Raw genomic sequence first — 21,404 nt, 5'->3', positions numbered from 1 at the left:
ATTTAATTTATTATTTTCTTGGTCAAACTAATTTTCTTGACCTAATTATAACAAAAATACCACTGTCTAATCGATTATATGTGTTAAATTTTAATTATTAAAAAAAATTAAAAAAAAAACATTTTAGGTGCTCCCTTTATAATTTATATCAATACATTATATTCAAACAATCCCCTCCCCCCCTTTCTCCCCAAAAGAGAGAGAAAAAAGAAGTATCAGTTATTAAACATATTAGTAGCTGGTATCTTTAGCAGCTAAATAATGGCAAAATCTTCATTGCTACTATTGATCATGATTACCCTATTCATAATTTTACAAGCTGTGTTTGCATCACATTCATTTTCTTATCCTCTCTCAGTCAAGAATAGAAGGATTGTTGAAGAAAACACAGGGAAACGTGTGAAGCTAAGATGTGCAAATTGGCCAGCACACTTGAGTGTAATGTTGGCAGAGGGTTTGAACAAACAAACTCTAAGCAACATTGTCACCAACATTTCTTCTTTTGGCCTTAATTGCGTTCGTCTCACTTGGGCAACCTTCATGTTTACTCGTCACTCTAACCAAACCATTTTACAAACCCTTGATGCTTTGAAATTGGAAGAGACCAAATTAGGGATCATGAAGTATAACAATGATTTCTTGAACATGACTCATCCTCAAGCCTATGCTTTTGTTGTTAATCAACTTTTCAGTGCCAACATTATGGTTGTCGCCGATAACCACGTCAGCAAGGCGAAATGGTGTTGCAACTACAACGACAGCAATGGTTTCTTTGGAGATTCACATTTTGATCCTGATGAGTGGGTGCAGGGACACATTTTGGCAGCTCAACTTTTCAAGAATTTACCTAATGTGAGTATATTAATATTTATAACTTAGAAGACAGAAGGTAACAAATATTGTCTTATTTATTACAATATTTTTAGGGTAATTTATATGTATTTTCTAAAATTTTCAAAAAATTTAAAATTATTTTTTATGTTTAATATGTTTTTAATTTTGTTCTTAATATTTTAAATATATTTTAATTATCAAAAATATTATTTATACAATAAAATTAGTCACTATGTATTATATAAAAATATATGTATGATTTAACTCATTTTTAAAATATATTTTGTATCTCAACATTTATTTTTAAAAATGGTAAAATTCTGCGAAACGTAAAATTTTTCGCAAAGACCGCCCCAAATGAAAATTCTAAAGACAAAAATTTTTTTGTAAGGATAAAAATGGGATAAAATTTTCCTAAAATAGGTGTAGAGATTCGAGTAGAGATCTCTGCCCTATTCTGTCTCCACTAAATTCTAAATTATTAAATTTATTTCTATATCCTTAATAATTTAGTTTTAATTTAAATTTTTTAATTATTTCACATAATATATATATATTAAAAAATCTAATCCTAATTTAAAAAAATATTTTTTTATTTTTTCATAATATTAATACTGTGTTGTTCCATATTTTCAGTTTCTTTTTTTTTATATAACTATGGTGTGTTATTTTATATTTTTAGATTTGTAATATTAGACAATACTCTATGTATTTATTTGTACGTTATAATAATATTTTGTGATTTTTTAATTTTTTATTAAAATTTTTATATAAATTATTAATATAAAGAGATGAAGAATGATGTCTATGTGTAGAAGGAGAATAGACCCAACTAAAATAGAGATAAGAACAATGTTTTTCTATGGACAGAAATGGAGAGCAGAAAAATATCTCCCGCTTTCGTCTTGCTTTGTTACCATTCTTAATGTATTTTATACTATTAATAATTAATAGGGTAGTGCTAGGGAGCCAATGGTTTAAGTGTACAATGTATACAATGGATTAAATTTTTGGTTCATGAATAAAATGAACATCACCCATACTATCCAGAATAACCATCCGAATAACAGGGAAGAATCGAACCCTTGACCTTTCGGATCTAGAATTCTAATACCATGTCATGAACCCACTTATCCCAAAAGCGTAACCTGACAGGATAATGTAACACTAATAATCATATCTCTGATACTTTCTAAACCTCCATTATACACATTATACACTTAGACTATTAACTTCTTATACTTTTTCTAATTAATAATTTTAATAACTAAATTTTAATGTATACATAATATAGTTATTCAATTATACACTTGAGTGTTACCACTGTTAATGACATGTAAATATACGTGATAATTTTCAATTAACGTGTCAGTGACATGTTAATATATGATTATCACATTATATATCGTCTCACTCAAGTATATAATTGAAATATATTAAATATAAAAAAAATTAAACCCAAATATTAAAAAAAATTAAAATAAAAAAATAAAAATTTATACTTATTTACTAATTAGGCTCAGAAAATGTTGTACATAAATAATTTTTAACCTTTTTATTTATCTTATACTAAATTGTTTAGTAATAATAATGATCGAAATCTAAAAAAATGTTAAAAAATAAAAGTGATATCTAATAGTCCAACTTAACAACTCTTATTAGTGAATTGTATTGTTTTCTTTTTAAAATCTCTCATAAATAGAATTATCTTTTTTTTTTCTCATTTTGATTGATTTGATCCTTCTACAATTTTTTTATTCTTTTATATTCTAAATTCTTCCCCTCACAAAACCAATTCTATTTTTCTTAATATTTATAGAAATTCTGATTACATGAAATCAGTAACCACTTGGCACTTGTCTCAGATCAACCGATCAAGGATGGATAACTAATTTGAAATTGACATTATTGAACCCAACAGGTCGTTGCAGTTAGCTTGCGGAATGAAATTCATGGCCCGAATCAAAATGCAGCAGATTGGTTTCGTTACATGAGACAAGCAGCATTAGCCATTCACCAAGAAAACCCAAACTTGTTGATGATCTTCTCAGGTTTTGACTTCGCATCCGATCTTAGATTCTTGAAGGAAACTCCATTGAACGTAGAACCAAAGAACAAGGTTGTGTTTGAGACACATCACTACCCTTATTGGAACCCAACTTGGGACCATGAACCAATCAATACTATGTGTGCTGCAGTGAAGAGTGATCTAGAGAAAAAAGACGGTTTTATCCTTAGTGATGATCATTATGATTCTCCTTTGTACTTTGGTGAGTTTGGGATGGATTTCACTGCAAGAATACCAAGTGACGAGACATGGTTGACTTGCATGTTGACTTTCCTTGCTGAGAGAGACATTGATTGGTGTTGGTGGGGATTGCATGGTAGCTATTATTTCAGAGAGGGGATAGTTGATCATGATGAAGGTTGTGGTTTATTCAACTTCTATTGGAATGGATCAAATTACCCTCAATTCCCTCAGAGATTTCAGTTATTGATAAACACACTTCAAGGTATGCCGTGCAATATCATAGGACAAATTATGGTTTTAGCTTCTCAATTTTGGGCTAAATTTTAATTTTGTTTTTAATTTTAAAAATATTTTTTATTTCAAATATTTTATTTTATTTTTTAATCAAAATTAATATTTTTAAATTGTATTATAATTTTTTTTAATAATAAAGACAAAAATAGTCATTAATTATAATGATTATAGTAGTGGCTAAAGTGATTTAAAAATAAAATTAATTAAAAAAAGATAATAGATCATTTATCAATATCATGCTATTAAATATTATACAGGTAGTCAATATAAAAGTCAAACAAGTTTGTCGGGTGATAGTGAAAATTTCTTGATTAATTATCAAAAGAATTTGAATGTTATATTATTAATATATCAAAATTAAACAAATTTTTGAACTAATATTGATTTCAATTATATGTGTTTGTTTATTATTATTATTAGAGGTTTAATTAAGTTTAATTTGTACAGATCCATCTTCAAAGGCACCATATTCCCACATCTTGTATCACCCACAAAGTGGACTATGTGTGAAAGCTGATCAAAACTACAACCGAATTGAACTTGGTGATTGTAAAAAAGCAAGTGGGTGGAATCAAGAGGGAGACAAGATCAAATTGAATGGAGATCATTGTTTGAAATCTCTTGGAAAAGAGGGTGATCCTGCTGTTCTCTCATCTGATTGCTCATCAAGTGACTTAAGTATTTCTTGAAAGTTCATATCTGATTCTGGTTTGCATTTACAAGACAATATTGGATTGTGCTTAGACAAAGATAGAAACTCATCAATATTAGTCACAAATAAATGCATTTGTGTTAGAGATCATGTTGGGTGTTTGGATAATCCCCAGAGACAATGGTTTCAATTGGTTCCAACAAATGTTGAATAATTATGTCATTTTTATCGTAATTATATACAAAAAATTATTGGAGACAGTAATTTTTAATATTTTTTGCCACCATTTAATTAGTACAAACACTAAATTATTTTTAACGAATAAATTTATTTTATTAATTCATATGTACAAACTCTAAAAAATGTGGGCGTAAACTATATTGATTTATGTGTGTGAGAGTTAATCCTCTTAATTCTGTCCATAATAGCATCAAATTTTTGGAGAATCATGGCTTTTGCATAGCTGAACATTGATCCTTTGAACTTAAGATCATTTCATTTCTTAGCAAATTTCTGCCATATATAACTAAAACAAAATCTATAATGTGATCCTGGCATAACTTTCTGTCGAGCAGGAATAAGATCCTATGATACCTAACACAACTCAAATATATTACAGTTATACATTATAATACTAACATATAGTACAATCATATAAATATGTTACAGCTACACAACACTAAAAAATTGTACAATCTTATAAAGAATATAAATATGTTATAACTATTCATCATCAAATTTCAGATCAAGTAACGCATATAAATATATTACAGTTTATCAAGTCTTGTACCATTTTAATAAGCTTACTTATTTACACTTTTTTTGAGGTTATCAAATTTCAGTTTTTTTTTTTTTTGTATTTTTCACGTTATGAAATTATCAGTTCTGCCATCAATGTACTCTTAATTGAATAGTGATTGATGTTCAATTGCCGTCAATAGCTACCCCTCCTAATACTCTTTAAGAAACGTCCCATCCAAGTAGATAAACAGTTGACATCCACTTAAGAAACCCTTCTTACAAGCATCAAGATAAATATATATTCTCTTAAAAAGGTTGTCTGAATCAGGCATCGGTGTTGTCTCAATATATAATGACAGTTGAACTAGGATTACACCTTAAAATCTCACCTCCGTAGTCTCGAAGTAATGAATATTGTGCTTTCTCCGAACCCTCAATTTTCTCTATAGCTTTGACTATACACTGGTAGATCTTTCTCTCCTTTACATTTATATCATACTCTACTCAGGAGAATTACTCAGCCTCTTTCACCGTCAACGTTAGATGAGTTCTCATCTTTTTCTCTAATTCACCCACTACCCATTTTTCATTAGCTAATTTGCACTTGTTGTCTCTTGCACAAATATATTGATCAACAAAGGTCTTCACTTGATAGTTTAGGGGATGAGTTCTTCAGACACAATAAATCTGTCATGGACAATTCTCGTCGTAACATATGACTTTTGATCGCTTCGGATCAATTCGGGGAAGAAAATGCTCCATCCAATGGCGATGTTGTAATTTCTTACTGCTTTCTTGAATAATGCTATGTTTTCAAACTCCATTCCGACATTCAAATACACTTGTTGAACCTGTAGGAGCAGGCCTTCTAACATTTCTGACTTTTCTCTTGCTCTTACTCACTTTTTCAGTTGGAGTACTCTCTGTTTCAGCCTGGGGTTGGGATTGAGGAACTGAAGCTGAACCTAATGCGGATCCTGTTTGGTGTTGCTGTTCAACTATTAGTTCAGGTACATATTGTGTGAGTAGCTCATTCGTCCTAGTGAATGTATTTGTTTCTTGCTAAGTTTTCGGATCAAGAATTTTGCTTGAGCTTGGTTCACTGCTAGGAGGTATGTGGAGAGAAGGAGCTTTGCTTTCAAGTAGGGATGATACTTGGGTGTGTGCTGTAGTGGATTCTTCAGAGTTTGGGTTAGGGTGAGAGAAGGCTCTAATGGGCTGAGAGTGATTTTAGTGGACTGGAATTGAAGTTTAATGGGCTGAGAATGAGATTTAATGGGTTAGGAATGAAATTTTTTGTTCACTGACTTAGACAACATTTTTAACTTATCCACGCTCCTTAGTTTTTCCTTCCTCTCTTTGCTATCCATCTCCTCTGCAGTAACATTCCTAACCTCCATAACAACAACATCATCTTCACTAAAATGCTCTTCATCATCTTCGACTAGCATAGGAAGACTAATTGGATGTTCAATAAACACATCCATTCGCCTATTATGATTTATGGCAACTTCATACATCTCAATTATATATATCAATGTCGATCATCAGTAACTTCAACCCATTTTTAAGTTTCTTACCGAGTCTCAACCAATAGCACTCATTCACAAGAGTATATCCAATATCCCTTAAGAGATCCTTGATGAAGATATTGTTAGTGTGTCAACGTTAACCCTTCTAACTTCGTTAACATCATCTCCAACATATTCCACATTTTCATTGTTATATCTTACAAACCTTCTACCATTGTGTATGAATAGAGTTATATAAGTTGTTACTGCCATCTACCTTAATATACACAATATTAAAACTTATACTAAAATTAACATAATTAATTGCTAAAAATTTTAAACTAAATATTTAATTAAAAGAAAATAAAATAAAATAATTAATATGCAAATTTATACTAAAAAAAGAACTTCAACAAATACAATCACTATCATAATAAAGATCATAGGAATCAGACATTTTAAGTTACTACTCCTACAATATGAAAAGTATGTGCATTTAAAATAAATAAAGAAAAAATAAGAATTTGAAATGGGAAGTACTAGGTTGCTAAGCATTGGCATTAAAGCCAATGTAATAAGTCATCATGATTTATATCTAGCTGTTAAATAATTAATCTCATCTACTAATTAAATGTATATAATATCTAGAAGAATATAAATTTGTTAAAATTTCTTTATTTATGGAATTGTCTTATATATCTAAGATATTCATAGTTATAAGCATATAAATGAAAGATATGGTTTTAGAAAAAGATGCAATATTGAGAATGAGATGAGACAATGGAAAGCAAAGATGATGAATAAAGAGTGGTGAGTGTGGACCAATAATGTCTTGGTTATATAAGACACTATGCGAAATCAAAATTGAAAAATTTCCTATTCTCAAAATTAAGTTACTATTCCTATAGTATATATAATTCTCACGATGCATAAATCATAACAGTGCTTAAATTTTGTTTTAAGTGAATATAATATAAAATATATATACAAATAATTTAGTTTCATTCAATACTTCAATTATATTTGTAATTATGTCAACCCATAAAATTATCCTATTCTCAAGTTGCACTGGCCACCATTACATATAGAAAAAAGTAAAGTGCGGTAAGTCTTTTTTAAACTAACAGCAATTAATCACGAACATTCAAATTAAGAACTCACAACAAACAAAAATTACTAAATTAACAATGAATAAAGTATTAAAATTAATAACTTAATAAGCAATTATCAACAAATAATAACCTCATTAGTAAAATTTTTGTAATATTTTCAAAGGAAATCATTAGTAAATTAAAAATTCTGCAATAGTGTAGCATTTGTCCTAACTTAAAAAAACGAAAATAATAATAAAAAAAAGAGTAGAAGTAAACACTAATCAAAACATAGGCATGAGGATGACGACGGAAACGTAAACTTTGTCTTTGAGGGGTCATACTACTGTGAGGAAGTAAAACTTTTTCCTCACCTGAAGAAATGTCGTGGATGCTCCAAGAGGATACGCGTGTAGTTTTGGTTCCCATTGACCCCGGCAAGTTGTGTGACAATTGCAGAAGGGACAGAAATTGTCGAGGCTAATTAGAGGCAGTTGATCAGCACATAATCTTCTAATCAGTTAGTTGGGCTTTATTGTTCTGAAGTGAAATTTTGGTATACCATGGTTGGAATGAGCTGGGTTGTGATTATGGGCTAAAATTTTTGCTGCTCCATTTCAAAATAATAACAACAATAAAAAGGGCTTCGGGTTTTGCCCCTTTATCTTACCGAAATAGTAATAATAATGATGATGATCATGACAGGAAAAAATAAATTGCTACTACGTAAATTTTTTTTATTTAAAATTTTTAATTTTAAGATTAATACCATTATGTTTGTGTAATTTTTTTAATTTGAAATTATTAATTTAAAAATAACCCTAGTGACTTATTCTTTAAAGCAAACAATTGATTAAAGGAAACAATTGATTATATATAAAGCAAACAATTGATTAAATAAAAAATTTAAAATTTACAATAATTTCATTGATTTAAGATTACTTCAAAAAACAATTATATTTTAAGGAAGACCACTCAAAAAAAAAAGTGTATTCACCATATTTTTCAAAATTTTTTTAATTTTTTATTTTTTATAAAATTATATTCAAAACCATTGAACCCTTAAAAATATTGGGGGAAGAATTTTTTCTTAAATACCATATTTTTAAACTTATTCCTCCGTGTGAGTTAAATATTTTCACAAACGAAGTAAATTTAATTTTAAATTTTAAATTAAAAAATTATATTTTATTTTATTTATATAATTATACCCTAAACCTTAACATAAACCCTCAATATTAAATAATAAATTCTAATCTGTAATGATAAATTTTAAATTTTAAATCTTAAATTGTGATAATATCATAAATTCTTTTTTAATTCAAATTTCTCGTTCGTTTTTCACTTTTTGTCTTTTGATCATTGTTACGATGGATAACCGGAGATTAATGGGCTGGACTGATAAGGTTGGCCCAAACGTCTGGAAGAGAGGATCTCCGACTAGGTCTGGGAGCTATCGTTCGACTTGTGTGTGTCAACGAATGGAGGGTGGTACCTGCAAGGATACTCCGATGCCTAAGTTAGCAAAGAGTTTTGGCAGGTTTAGAAAGTATTGGAACTTAGAGATACATGAGGGGTGTCAGTGTATTTATAGTGGTGAACCAATAATCACTGTTGGAGTAGTTTCACATTTTTATATGGATAACCGTCCCTTTATCTTAGGGAAGTTGAGATATGACCCCTGAAAGTGAGTTGAGAGATTTTAGGGGCAGTTACTTATTTGAATAAGGATAATCTGTCAGCTAATCTTCGATCCCGACTTCCTTAAGACAAGTCTGTGTTGGGTGCAACTTCTTGTGAGGAGGTCGGTGTCGAGTGAAGGCCTAATATTTGGATTGGGTCTTTTATTTAGACTTGGGCCTTAGTGTTGGATCAGGATAGGAACAGTAATGTGTCTCCCTCTCTTCTTCACTATTACGAAAAATTTTAATAATAAAAATAAAAATATTAAAAAGAAATTTAGAAATTACAATTTATATATTTTTTATTTTTTCACTTAAACAAAAATATTTTTAACATAATAAATAATTTTATATTGCTGTACTTAAACATAATTGATAGATAAAAAAATAATTTTACATGAGATAACTAAATATAAAATTGCCTTATTTTTTAATAAAATATTTTAAAAAAAGATTTAACTAACTTGTGCCTTAAAGACACATTTTAAAAATATAATAATAAATTTTTTTTAATACTTTTGATGTATTTATTGCATTGAAAACATAAAAAAATAATTTTTATAATAATTTTTATAAAATATTTTCTTTTATAATATGCTTAATAGGGCACAAGTTAGTAAAATTTTGAGTGAATACCCCACCCGACCCCTGACAATCATCTCGAAAGGACAACGAGGCCCCAAAAAAAAAAACACCCAATCCGATCCTTGATATTTTTTTGGGACTGATTAGCCCATGTGCCCAAAAAAACAACATTGATTTTTTTTGCATAGGGGCCTCGTTGTCCTTGCGAGATAATTGTCAGGGAACGGTTTGAGTTTTTTTTGTCAAGGGTCTCGTTGTCTTTTTTGGCACAGGAGTCTCGTTGTCCTTGTGTTCGGTTGTCGGATTCCGGACAGGTCGGGTATACAGGTGGAAAGATGGGTAGGTGAGGACGCCTTAACTTGGGTCGCACTGGTAGCGGACTAGCCGAGCTGGCGAGCACTTGAGCTGGTGAATGGACGAAGGGGGGGTGCCACCTGCAAAGACACTCCGACGCCTAAGTCAGAAATCGTACAAGCAGGGGAAGTGATGTGTAAGGTGACGTACCTCGGGGGAAGAGCCAATCTTCCCCTTATATACATGTCAGTAGTGGGCCCCAAGACGAGGACAGGCCCATATTTCCGAGGACGTTGTCCTGCAGCCACGTGCGAGCCGTACAGGACGCGTGTCCGGGTCGGTTGGAGGGCACGTGACCGGGTCGGGTGGAGATCGGGTCGGGCCGACCCGTGCGGTTATTGGGCCAGGCCGTAACAGCCGACCCGTGCGGTTATTGGGCTAGGCCGTAACAGTGCCTCCACGCGCCAATGGTAGTCGTAGGAGCTACCAATGGCGTGTCATCCTCGTATTTCGACTGGTTGGCTGTTCGCGGGAGGGGTGTGCCTCCAACGCGCGTCTCTTGGTTGCTCAAAGCAACCGTTTTCATCGCTTCGTTTCCCGCGCCGAGCATTAAATGCTCATAATGGGGTGAAAAACCCCTTTTGAAAAGCCCATTCTGCCCCCAGGTGTTTCGCGCTCTGGAGGTAGTTTTTAAACGATCGGTTTTGACATTTCTACACTTTTCTCACACTCCCTATTCTTCCTTTCTTCCTCCTTGCTACAAGATTCCAAGGCGTTGCTGTGGTGCCTCCGTTCGTGTTCCTTGCACTTTTCCAGACTCGCAATCATCCTTTTCTCCATCAACTTAGGTAATTTTCGAATCATCCCTCTTTTTAGGCATTATTTTCGGTATGTTTGTTGCTTGGTTCTTTTGATATTACTGCGTAGCCTTAGTTGCGAGTAGACGTGTTAGGGGGGAAAGTACCATTCTAGGGTAGGCTTTTTCTCGTTCCTTTAGACTTAGTCTTGTTTGCCTTTAGTCGGGAAATCGTGGGGGGTGGTGTTTGTTTTCGGCCCGAGCGACCGATCTCTTAGACTAACTGGATGGTACCCCCATGTAGGTATGGCCCGCACGGTCTCCCGAGCATCCGTTAACCCTGCGGCTTACGACCAGTATGCTTGGGTCGTCTCAGATGTGAGGGATTCACCCAACCAAATGAGCGAGGAGGAGCTCACCGAGTTCCGACAAGCCGGGTATTTGTGTGGCGGGACTGACGAGGAGGCCAATTATGACGCCTTCGTCCCGGCTGCTCACGAGCGGTTGTATGAAATCAACTTCCAACCCAGCCGGGTTGCCGACTGGATTTGGTTCTACAAGGCCATGTTCACTCAAGTCGGAGTTCGCATTCCGTTCTCCGCCTTTCAAATGGCGCTCTTAAACCGAATTTCCGTGTCACCGTCGCAGTTGCATCCGAACAGTTGGGCTTCGATCCGCTGTTTCGAGATGGTTTGTGAATATCTCGACCTGCCAGTGTCCGTAGATGTCTTCCTCTTCTTCTTCACCCTCACACACCCTTCCAAGCAGGGGAAACATAGGAAAGGGTTCATGTCCTTCCGGGCTGCTCAGGGTCGGAAGATCTTCGGCTTGTTCGAAGATTCTTACCATGGGTTTAAGGACAAGTATTTTAAAGTCCGTCCGGCCAAAGGTCGCCACCCCTTTTGGTTGTCTCTGGAGGGGGTACGGCTCATCCCGACTTATTGGAGCTTCGGGGCAGGAGCCAATAGTTTTATTAAGGTAGTTTACAAAAACATGTCGGCAGAAGATCAGCAGATTGCCGAGGTGCTAAACGCGGTTTTTGGGAAGAACCCAGTAAATCCCCACCTCCTCATGGGTGATCGGGACTCCGGTCGTAATTATATTTGTGAGAAGCTCTTTACTTTACGCTTTATCTTTTTCCCTTTATTGATATTGTGTGACGACTAACCGACCTTCTTTGGTTTCTTGCAGTGGATATGTCTGCGTCGGTGACGGGCCTTACCGATCTGTTTCAAACCTTTCTTGCCGGCGGCGACGACGAGGAAGGTGACGAGCAGCCTGTCTCCGAGGGGCCTAATGCTCCCCCGGAGGGCCAGGATGTTCCCGAACAGAGGGCCGCAACCGACGAGATCGAGACCTCGGCTCAGGGCGCCTCGGTTGAAGGTGGCAAGGCGGTCCGTGTTTCCCCTATCCGTGAGGTTGCCGGGATTGGGGGTTCGGTGCCTAAATCGGATGATGAGGAGGAGGTGGTGGAGGTCTCTAACCTGAAGAGGAAGAGAAAAAAGACATCCACGGCGTCGTCTAGTCCCGAGGGTGTCCTTACCGTTATGGAAAGGAATTTCGACGCCTCAAAATTTATAGACACCCAGCTGATCCCTGGTACGGAGGAACATTTCCATGAGTCATCCCTTGCCGGGCAGGCGAGGTGGATGTACCGCACTCTTCTGCGCGGTGCGGTTATTGCTCGGAAGGCCGAGTTCGAGTTGTCCGGGATGGAGTCTCTTCGTCGGAAGTTGGCCTCCGCTGGGAAGGCCAACAATGAATTGAAAAGTGAAGTGGAAACTCTCCGGCAGCAGTTGACTCAATCTTCGGAGAAGTTGGACGCCGCCGAGAAGAAGGCTACCGCCGCTGAGCAGAAAGCTGCCTCCGCCGAACAAAAGTTAACAGCTGCCGAGAAGAAACAGAAAGAGTCGGACGCAACGATTGAACGTCTGGTCGAGCGTGAGATGGCTCTGGAGAAACAGGTCGGCGAGGCGCAGAAGCGTACGGCCGAAGTCGAGGAGGGGAAGCGGGCCGTGGAGGCCGAACTGGCAACATGGAAGGCCAAGTACAAAGACGTCGTTAAACAGGGTAAAGGCGCGATTTTGGGCACCGAGGAAGCCCTGAAGGCCCAAATCAAAATTGTTGCCCCCGAGTTCGACACGTCGGCAATTGGCGTTTTTAAGATTATTAAGGATGGCCAGGTTGTTGATGTTCCGAAGAAATGAACTCTTTGTTCCATCGTTTTTGTTTAGCCGTTTTGTTTTGGCTTGTAGACAGTTGTTTTTAGCCGTTTTGGCTTACGAACAGTTTAATCTTTGCCGTTTTAATATTGGCTTGTGAACAATGACTCTTTGGTCGTTTGCTCGTGTTGTCGTAATGAAGTTTTTCTTACTTGTCGGTGCGGCGCAAAAGCGGGTGGCTGAAGTTGAGGAGGAGAAGCGTGCCGTGGAGGCCGAGCTGTCAACATGGAAGGCAAAGTACAAGGACGTCGTCAAACAGGGCAGGGGTGCGATCCTGGCCACCGAGGAAGCCCTTAAAGCTCAAGTTAAAATTATTGCCCCTGAGTTCGACACGTCGGCAATTGGTGTTCGTAAGGTTATCCATGATGGCAAGGTTGTCGATGCCTCCATGAAATGATCCTTCTGTTTATAGTTCTTGTTTAGCCGCTTTATTTTGACTTGTAAACTATTTTAGTTTTTGCCGTTTTTGGCTTTGTGGATTATTTGATGTTAGCCGTTTTTCTTTTGGCTTTGTGAACAATGGCCTTTTTGGTCGCTTGCTCGTGTTGTCGCGACAAACCTTTTATTTATCTATGTGCGTTGTCATTTCTTAACCGTTTTGGTTTATATTTGTCGTTTACTCGCTTGCTCGTGTTATCGTTCCCATTAACCGTTTTTGGTTTGAGGTCGCTTAGACCGGCGGCCCGTGGCCTTTCGTGTAGTTGTTTGTTATAGCGGTGGTTGACGACTTCCCGGGGTGATCAGTCCCGGGTCGCTCGTCGTTGTTAGTCACGACGGGATGGTTTATCTGAAAAACTTAGACAAAACATGGTGGAGAATTTGCACAAGTATATCTTATTCGGTAACCACATAAAAGACTTGAAAGTTACTATGAACGACAAATTGACTACTTAGCTAGATTAGCCGGCCCGTCGTTCCGTCTTCTAGGAGTAAAATCTTCTAAGGTTGTCCGCGTTCCATGTTCTCGGGACTTCTTTGCCATCGAGCCTTTCTAACTTGAAGGCTCCTTTTCCCATCACTTTTTTGACTCTGTAAGGGCCTTCCCAATTCGCCGCTAGCTTTCCTTCTCCGGGGGTGGGTAGGCCGATATCATTTCGCCTCAGGACGAGGTCGTTTGGCTCGAATTCCCTCTTGAGTACTTTGGTGTTGTAGCGGAGTGCCACTCTTTGTTTTAGTGCCGTTTCTGTCAAGTGGGCCATTTCTCGGGCTTCTTCTATCAGGTCCTTTTCTACGGCTTCCTCCACTCCTTTCAAAAGAAGTCGTGGGCTTGGTTCTCCGATTTCTACGGGTATCACCGCGTCCACCCCGTACGTTAACCGGAAAGGAGTTTCTTTGGTGGAGGACTGCTCGGTCGTTCGGTAAGACCAGAGAACTAATGCCAGTTCGTCGGCCCAAGCACCCTTTTTGTTGTCCAACCTCCTCTTTAGCCCTGAAAGGATAACCTTGTTGGCGGACTCCACTTGTCCATTCGTCCGAGGGTGTTCTACCGAAGAGAACTTTTGCCTTATTCCAAGGCCGTTGAGAAATCCCGTGAACTTTTTGTCAGTAAATTGTGTGCCGTTGTCCGAGATGACGACTTCTGGTATCCCGAACCGTGTTATCACCTGCCTCCACATGAATTTTCTGCAATTGGCTGAGGATATGCTAGCCAATGGTTCGGCTTCTATCCACTTGGTATAGTAATCGATTGCCACTATGAGATATTTGACCTGCCCAGGGCCGACAGGGAAGGGCCCTAAGAGGTCGACTCCCCATTGAGCGAACGGCCGAGAAGTCGTCAGCAAGCTTAACTCGTTTGCCGGTGCTTTGGCAAAATTGGCGTTCTGTTGGCACTTTATGCATTTTTTGACAAACTCTTTGGAATCTGCCATCATCGTCGGCCAGTAGTACCCAGCTCGGATCAACTTCCTCGCTAGGGCTTTCCCTCCGATGTGGTGCCCACAGCAGCCCTTGTGGACTTCCCTGAGGACGTAGTCCGTTTGGTCGGGGTGTAGGCACTTCAGTAGGGGTTGGCTGAGCCCCTTTCTGAACAGCTGTCCTTGGATGACGGCGTATTTGGCCGCTTCCCTCCTTAACTTCACCGCGTCCTTTTCGTCGCCAGGGACTTGGCCGTGTTCTAAGTAGTTGGTGATGGGGTCTAGCCATGAAGGACTTAGGGTCGTTATGTGTAGTGTGATCGCGGGTTCCCTTGTCATGCCTTGGATGAGAGACCGGTTTCCCTCCCCTGGCTTCGTGCTGGCTAATTTTGATAGAAGGTCTGCTCGTGTGTTCCTTTCCCTGGGTACATGCTGGATCGTGACCTCGTCGAACTTTTGGCTCAAGCTTTTGACCTTTTCCAAGTACTTCTGCAACAAGGGGTCCTTGGCTTGGTAGCTGCCGTTCACTTGGGAAGTGACGACTTGGGAATCGCTGCATACTTCCAGCCTTTTTGCGCCGACCTCTGTTGCTAGGGTTAAGCCTCCAATGAGGGCTTCGTATTCTGCTTGATTGTTCGAGATGGGAAACTCGAATCTGACCGACTGTTCGTATACGACCCCGTTTGGACTTTCTAGGATGATCCCGGCTCCTCCGTAGGTCTGGTTGGAGGCTCCGTCCACATGGAGCTTCCACCGTGTGCCTATGTCTTCGCCTGGATCTCCTGCTACTTCAACCAAAAAATCCGCCATGGCCTGCGCCTTGATGGCTTGCCGGGGCTCGTATCGTATGTCATATTGAGAGAGTTCGATGGACCAAGTCATCATTCTTCCCGCCAGGTCGGGCTTTTGGAGAACTTGCCTAATCCCTTGGTCTGTCCTGACGACCACTTGGTGACTCTGGAAGTATTGCTTCAACCTTCTCGAGGAAGTTAGGAGCGCTAGGGCTAGCTTTTCCAACTTGCTGTATCTTAATTCTGCTCCTTGCAGAGCCCTGCTTATGAAGTAGACTGGCTGTTGGGTCTTCCCGTCCTCCCGTACTAGCACTGCGGCTAGGGCTTCGCTTGTTATGGCGAGATACAGGTATAGTGGTTCCCCGTCTCTTGGCTTCCCGAGAACGGGGGGTGCCGCCAGGATTTCCTTGAAGTGTCGAAAGGCTTCTTCGCACGCTGGTGTCCATTCGAACGCCATCCCTTTCTTCATGAGGTTAAAAAACGGCAGGGCCTTTGCCGCTGAGGCTCCGAGAAACCGAGAGAGTGATGTCAACCTTCCTGCCAACCTCTGGACGTCCTTGATACATCCCGGGCTCTTCATCTGAAGTATTGCCTGGCACTTCTCCGGGTTAGCCTCTACCCCTCTTTGAGTTATCATGAATCCCAGGAACTTGCCGGCTTCCATGGCGAAGGCGCACTTGAGGGGGTTCAGCCTCATGCCATGTTGACGGAGGGACGCAAATACGCTTGCCAGGTCGTTTAGGAGGTCATCAGGTCGTATTGTCTTTGCCAGGATGTCGTCCACGTAAACTTCGACCGTTTTTCCTATGAGGTTGTGGAATATCCTGTTCATCAGCCTTTGATACGTTGCCCCTGCATTTTTTAAGCCAAATGGCATTACCTTATAGCAGAACGTTCCTCCTGGCGTTATGAACGCCGTTTTGTCCTCGTCTGGTCGGTGCATCGGTATCTGATTGTAACCAGAGTAGGCATCCATGAAACTCAGATACCGGTACCCCGCCGCAGCGTCGACGAGTGCATCTATGTTGGGGAGTGGGAAGCAATCTTTGGGGCATGCTTTGTTAAGGTCAGAGTAGTCCACGCACATTCTCCACCTGCCATTGTGTTTTTTCACCAACACCACATTTGAGAGCCACGTCGAGTAGTCCACTTCTCGTATGAAGCCCGCTTCTAGGAGGCCGGCCGTTTGCTTGGCTACCTCCTCTGCTCTTTCCGCCGACATCTTTCTCCTCCATTGAGCCACTGGTCGTGCTTCCGTCCTGACGGCTAGGTGATGCGAAATGATTTGTGGATCAATGCCCGGCATGTCGGCTGGCGTCCATGCGAACAGGTCCTTGTTGGCCCTTATCATTTCGATCAAAGGCTCCTTCAACTCATGTGGGAGGTTCTTGTTAATGAATGTAAACTTTTCCCCTTCGTCACCGATGCTAAATTTCTCCAGGTCCCCTTCTGGCTCCGGCCTCGGGTTGTCTTCTACTCTGGCATCGAGGTCGGCTAGGAATACGCCAGATGCTTCCTTGGACTTTTTTCTGAGGGAAAGGCTGGCGTTGTCGCAAGCGACCACCGTCTCGAGGTCCCCTCTTATGGTCCCTACGGATCCATCATCGGTGACAAACTTCATAACTAGCAGCTTGGTGTTGATTATGCCTTCAACATCGTTGATTGTTTTTCTTCCCAAGATGATGTTGTAGGCTGTGGAGTCTCGGAGGATCACGAATTCGGCCATCGCCGATCTTCGGCCTTGCATCTGTCCTACCGAGATCGGTAGGGAGATGACTCCGTCTGGTTTGATGAAATGATCGCCTAACCCGATAACCCCGTGCTGGTGAGTCGTCAGGTCGGCATCCTTCAGACCGAGTGCGTCGAATACGTTGCGGAACATGATATTTGAATCGGCTCCTGTGTCGACAAGGATCCGTTTGACGAGGCCGGTTCCTACCCTGGCCGTTATGACCATGGGAGGGTTTTCCGGGGCGTCGCTGAACCACTGGTCTTCCGGGCCGAAAGAAATTGATGGGGGTTTTTTGGTGCTTTGCATTGGTGTAGATGAGATCGCCAGAACCTTGGCGTCTTTCTTGTGTGCCGATCGGGACTTTGGTGCGGCGTTCTTTGCTGTTACCACGTTTATCACGGTGAGGCCATGGTTCCCGTCTTCAGGTTCCTGCCGCCTCCTGGTCGAGCGCGTCTTGGCTTCCTCATTTTGATCGCGATAACGCCTTCTCGGCTCCCTGATGAGATGGGAGAATGCGTCTAGCTTTCCTTCCCTTATCGCCTGTTCCAGTGCATCCTTCAGGTCGAAACAGTCCTGTGTTTGATGGCCGTATCCCTTATGGTAGTCGCAGTAAAGGTTCTTGTTTCCCCCGGTTCGGTCCTTTAGTGGTCGGGGTTTCGGGAGAATCCCCTTTTCAGCTATTTGTTGGTAAACTTCGACGATCGGGAGAGCGAGTGGAGTGTAGTTATTGAACTTCCCGACTCGGGGGAACGGTCGAGGTGCCCTGTTCGGCGCTTCCTCCCTAGCTTTTTCCTTTGCTCTCTCTCCGTCGCCTGGTTGCCGGGTTTGGTTGTAGCCGGGCTGCCGCTTATTGGCAGCCACGACTCGGCTGACTTCCTCGTCGTTTATGTACTCTTTGGCCACCGTTTGGATTTCATGCATCGTCCAAACCGGCTTCGTGGTAAGGTGTTTCCGGAAGTTCTCGTTGAGGAGGCCGTTTGTCAAGAAGAGACTGGCCACCGAGTCGGTTAAGCCGTCGATTTCCAAGCATTCGTCGTTGAATCGATCTAAGTATTTCCTGGTCGGCTCTCCATGTCTCTGGGTTACCCCGAGGAGGTTGATGGGATGCTTGGCCTTCGCTATTCGCATTGTAAATTGAGCCAGAAACGCGCGGCTGACGTCTGAGAAACTGTAGATGGAACCTTGAGGGAGGCCATTGAACCATCTGATCGCCGGTCCTGCTAAGGTCACCGGGAAGGCGCGGCACCTTACTTCATCACCTACTCCCTCTAGGTTCATCCTGGCCTCAAAGGCCGTGAGATGTTCCAGAGGATCTTGAGTTCCGTCATACCTCATGTCCGTTGGTTTGTCGAAGCGTTTCGGCAACCGGACTTCGAGGATAGATCGGTGGAACGGCGTGACACCCATTATCACAGGTTGTCGTGTTTTCTCAGATTTCCCTTCTCCGTCCTCACGTCGTCTTGTCATGCGGCGAGTTTGTCTGCCGCGGGAGTAGATGACTGTGTCATTCCGTCTTCTCGGAATGGGTGATTCCTCTTGCGTGTCTTCTGCTTCCATCCGGGATGCAGATATACGTCGTGAGCGGCTTCGGTGAGAGCTCTCTTCTTCCTCGCCCCCGGGAGACGGGGTGTAGCTTGGATCGGTAGACCATCCATCCCTCTCCCGGTCGGCTAACTGTCGTTCTAGGTTCTGGACTCTGTGGCGTAGCTCCTGCATTATTATGGCGCTATCGCCGCCCGTTCCTCCGAATGGTCGGGTTGTCGCATATCGCTGGGGGGATCTCCGGCCTCCCCTTTGTGAGGCGACGGAGGCTGCCCCTTCCGCTCCGGCTGCTCGAGCTCGGTCGCCGGGACCTGGCACGACTTCCATTCAGGCAAAGAAGTCCCCACAGACGGCGCCAATGTTCGGTTGTCGGATTCCGGACAGGTCGGGTATACAGGTGGAAAGATGGGTAGGTGAGGACGCCTTAACTTGGGTCGCACTGGTAGCGGACTAGCCGAGCTGGCGAGCACTTGAGCTGGTGAATGGACGAAGGGGGGGTGCCACCTGCAAAGACACTCCGACGCCTAAGTCAGAAATCGTACAAGCAGGGGAAGTGATGTGTAAGGTGACGTACCTCGGGGGAAGAGCCAATCTTCCCCTTATATACATGTCAGTAGTGGGCCCCAAGACGAGGACAGGCCCATATTTCCGAGGACGTTGTCCTGCAGCCGCGTGTGAGCCGTACAGGGCGCGTGTCACCGACCCGTGCGGTTATTGGGCCAGGCCGTAACACCTTGCGAGATAATTGTCAGGGGCCGATTTGAGTTTTTTTTTTATCAAGGGCCTCGTTGTCTTTCGAAATAATTGTCAAGAGCTATTTTGGATTTTTCTCTAAACTTTTTTAAAAGATATCATTTGAAAAAAATATATATTTTATAAAAATTCATCCAAACAAGTCTTTTGTTTACTTTGACAAAACATTTTTAACCAAACATTTAATGTCCTATTCTAACATTACTGAATTAAAAATAAAATGACCTTTTTTCCATACACTCCATACACAATTTAACAAAAACACTTGTTTTTTAAATTAAGAAATTAATACACTCACTAATTTTAATTACCACAACTTTTATAAGAGCACATGTAATTTTTTTTCATTTCCTTCTCATTCTTATTACTGTCGCTTTCCCATTTTCTCTTTTTATGCATTGTCTATATCATATTTTATCTGATGCATGACAACAAAAAGGAAAAAAAAAATAAAAACACCAGCATATTCATTCCTTGATAGGCCTAATTTTAATCTTTAACGGTCTCCAACTTCATTTTAATATAAACAAGATACTGAACTTATTGAACCAATAACATGTGGTTAGTACAGTAAACCCCAACTCACGATAGCAACCAAAAATTTCCCTGTTCAACAAAAATGTCCAAACCCAAATAATTAATCAACATTAGCTGCTGATTACGCTGAAGTAATTACGCCCTCCCAAAATAATACCTTCCTGCCAATACTGTAGTGCCTCAGGTTGTGTCTATGCGTGCAATACAATCAACACACGCGTTCTACTTCTCTTTATGCCAAGTCACTTTAAATACGTGCTGAAAGAATAGCATCCGCCAAACTTTAAATGCACAACACAAAAGATTTCTGCGACAGCGACTACACCAGCAATATTCACAAATGATGAATATCGATAAAGAGCGACGATGTCGGTTGTATTAAAAAAAATCGACATCACCATTGATAGTACCAAAAAATTTGATGTGTAATTAGTTTAGTAAAATATTATTTTATTATTAAATTGAAATAAAATAACAATACATTGGATAATAAATAGCTACGTGAAAAGTCAAACTAATCTTAAATTTAAAAAATTGACGTTTGATTAAAAATGTTAAACGAGAAATTTTTTTTATAATTATAAAATTAATTTAAATCAATTATAATCAATATTATCAGCACTTCAATTTTTTATAATAAAAAATAACTATTTTTTTTATGATAAAAAATAACTATTTATTCCTAATAATAATTCTGGAATGCAGAAGAATCCATCGAAAAAGCCCAACAAAACCTACTTAATTACCCAGTCCACTACTTAAAAGTTAAAACGGATCTCATCTATTATTGCATCCCGTCACACGGATCCCACCTGCTGACATGAAATCACCATAGGCGTGCTGGGCTTTAAAATCGACCCATAGTTGCCCAAAAAAAAAAATGGACCCATAGGAGAACGTCTTTATCTCTTTCCCAACATTGATTTGTGAGATTTTGTTTTTAATATTGGAGTAGAAATTTATTTTTTTAAAATATAAGTTATTAAGGTGTTTTTCTCAAATTATGAAACCGTTTAATTAAATAAATAAAAATTGAATCGAGAAATTTGTGAAATCGAACCAAAAAATCTGTAAGAGTACAGAAATTGGATCAAGGGATTTTTGTTAAAAAAATTAAAAAATTTAAAGTATAGAAATCGGACTTTTCAATTTGTGTATTTTCCACACTTTTAAAAAACATCAAAAATTATAATGTTAAAGTATATCACTACTTTTACTTTTATATAAAAAAAAAGTAAGC

The 21,404-nt window shown here is 39.8% G+C and overlaps 1 protein-coding gene across 1 annotated transcript; it reads left to right on the top strand.

Annotated features, from left to right (window-relative positions):
* The first annotated feature begins 204 nt into the window (after positions 1–204).
* LOC107486294 (glycosyl hydrolase 5 family protein-like) lies at positions 205–4,280 on the top strand. The gene is made up of 3 exons (XM_016106843.2): positions 205–852; positions 2,756–3,347; positions 3,827–4,280. The coding sequence occupies exons 1-3, from the start codon at positions 262–264 to the stop codon at positions 4,066–4,068; spliced, it is 1,425 nt and encodes a 474-aa protein (XP_015962329.2). The 5' UTR covers positions 205–261; the 3' UTR covers positions 4,069–4,280.
* The last annotated feature ends 17,124 nt before the right edge of the window (positions 4,281–21,404 follow it).

Source organism: Arachis duranensis, chromosome 4 (assembly GCF_000817695.3).
Source record: "Arachis duranensis cultivar V14167 chromosome 4, aradu.V14167.gnm2.J7QH, whole genome shotgun sequence".
Classification (NCBI taxonomy): domain Eukaryota; kingdom Viridiplantae; phylum Streptophyta; class Magnoliopsida; order Fabales; family Fabaceae; genus Arachis; species Arachis duranensis.
The sequence above is the reverse complement of the archived record's forward strand: the minus strand, read 5'-3'. Positions and strand labels throughout refer to the sequence as shown.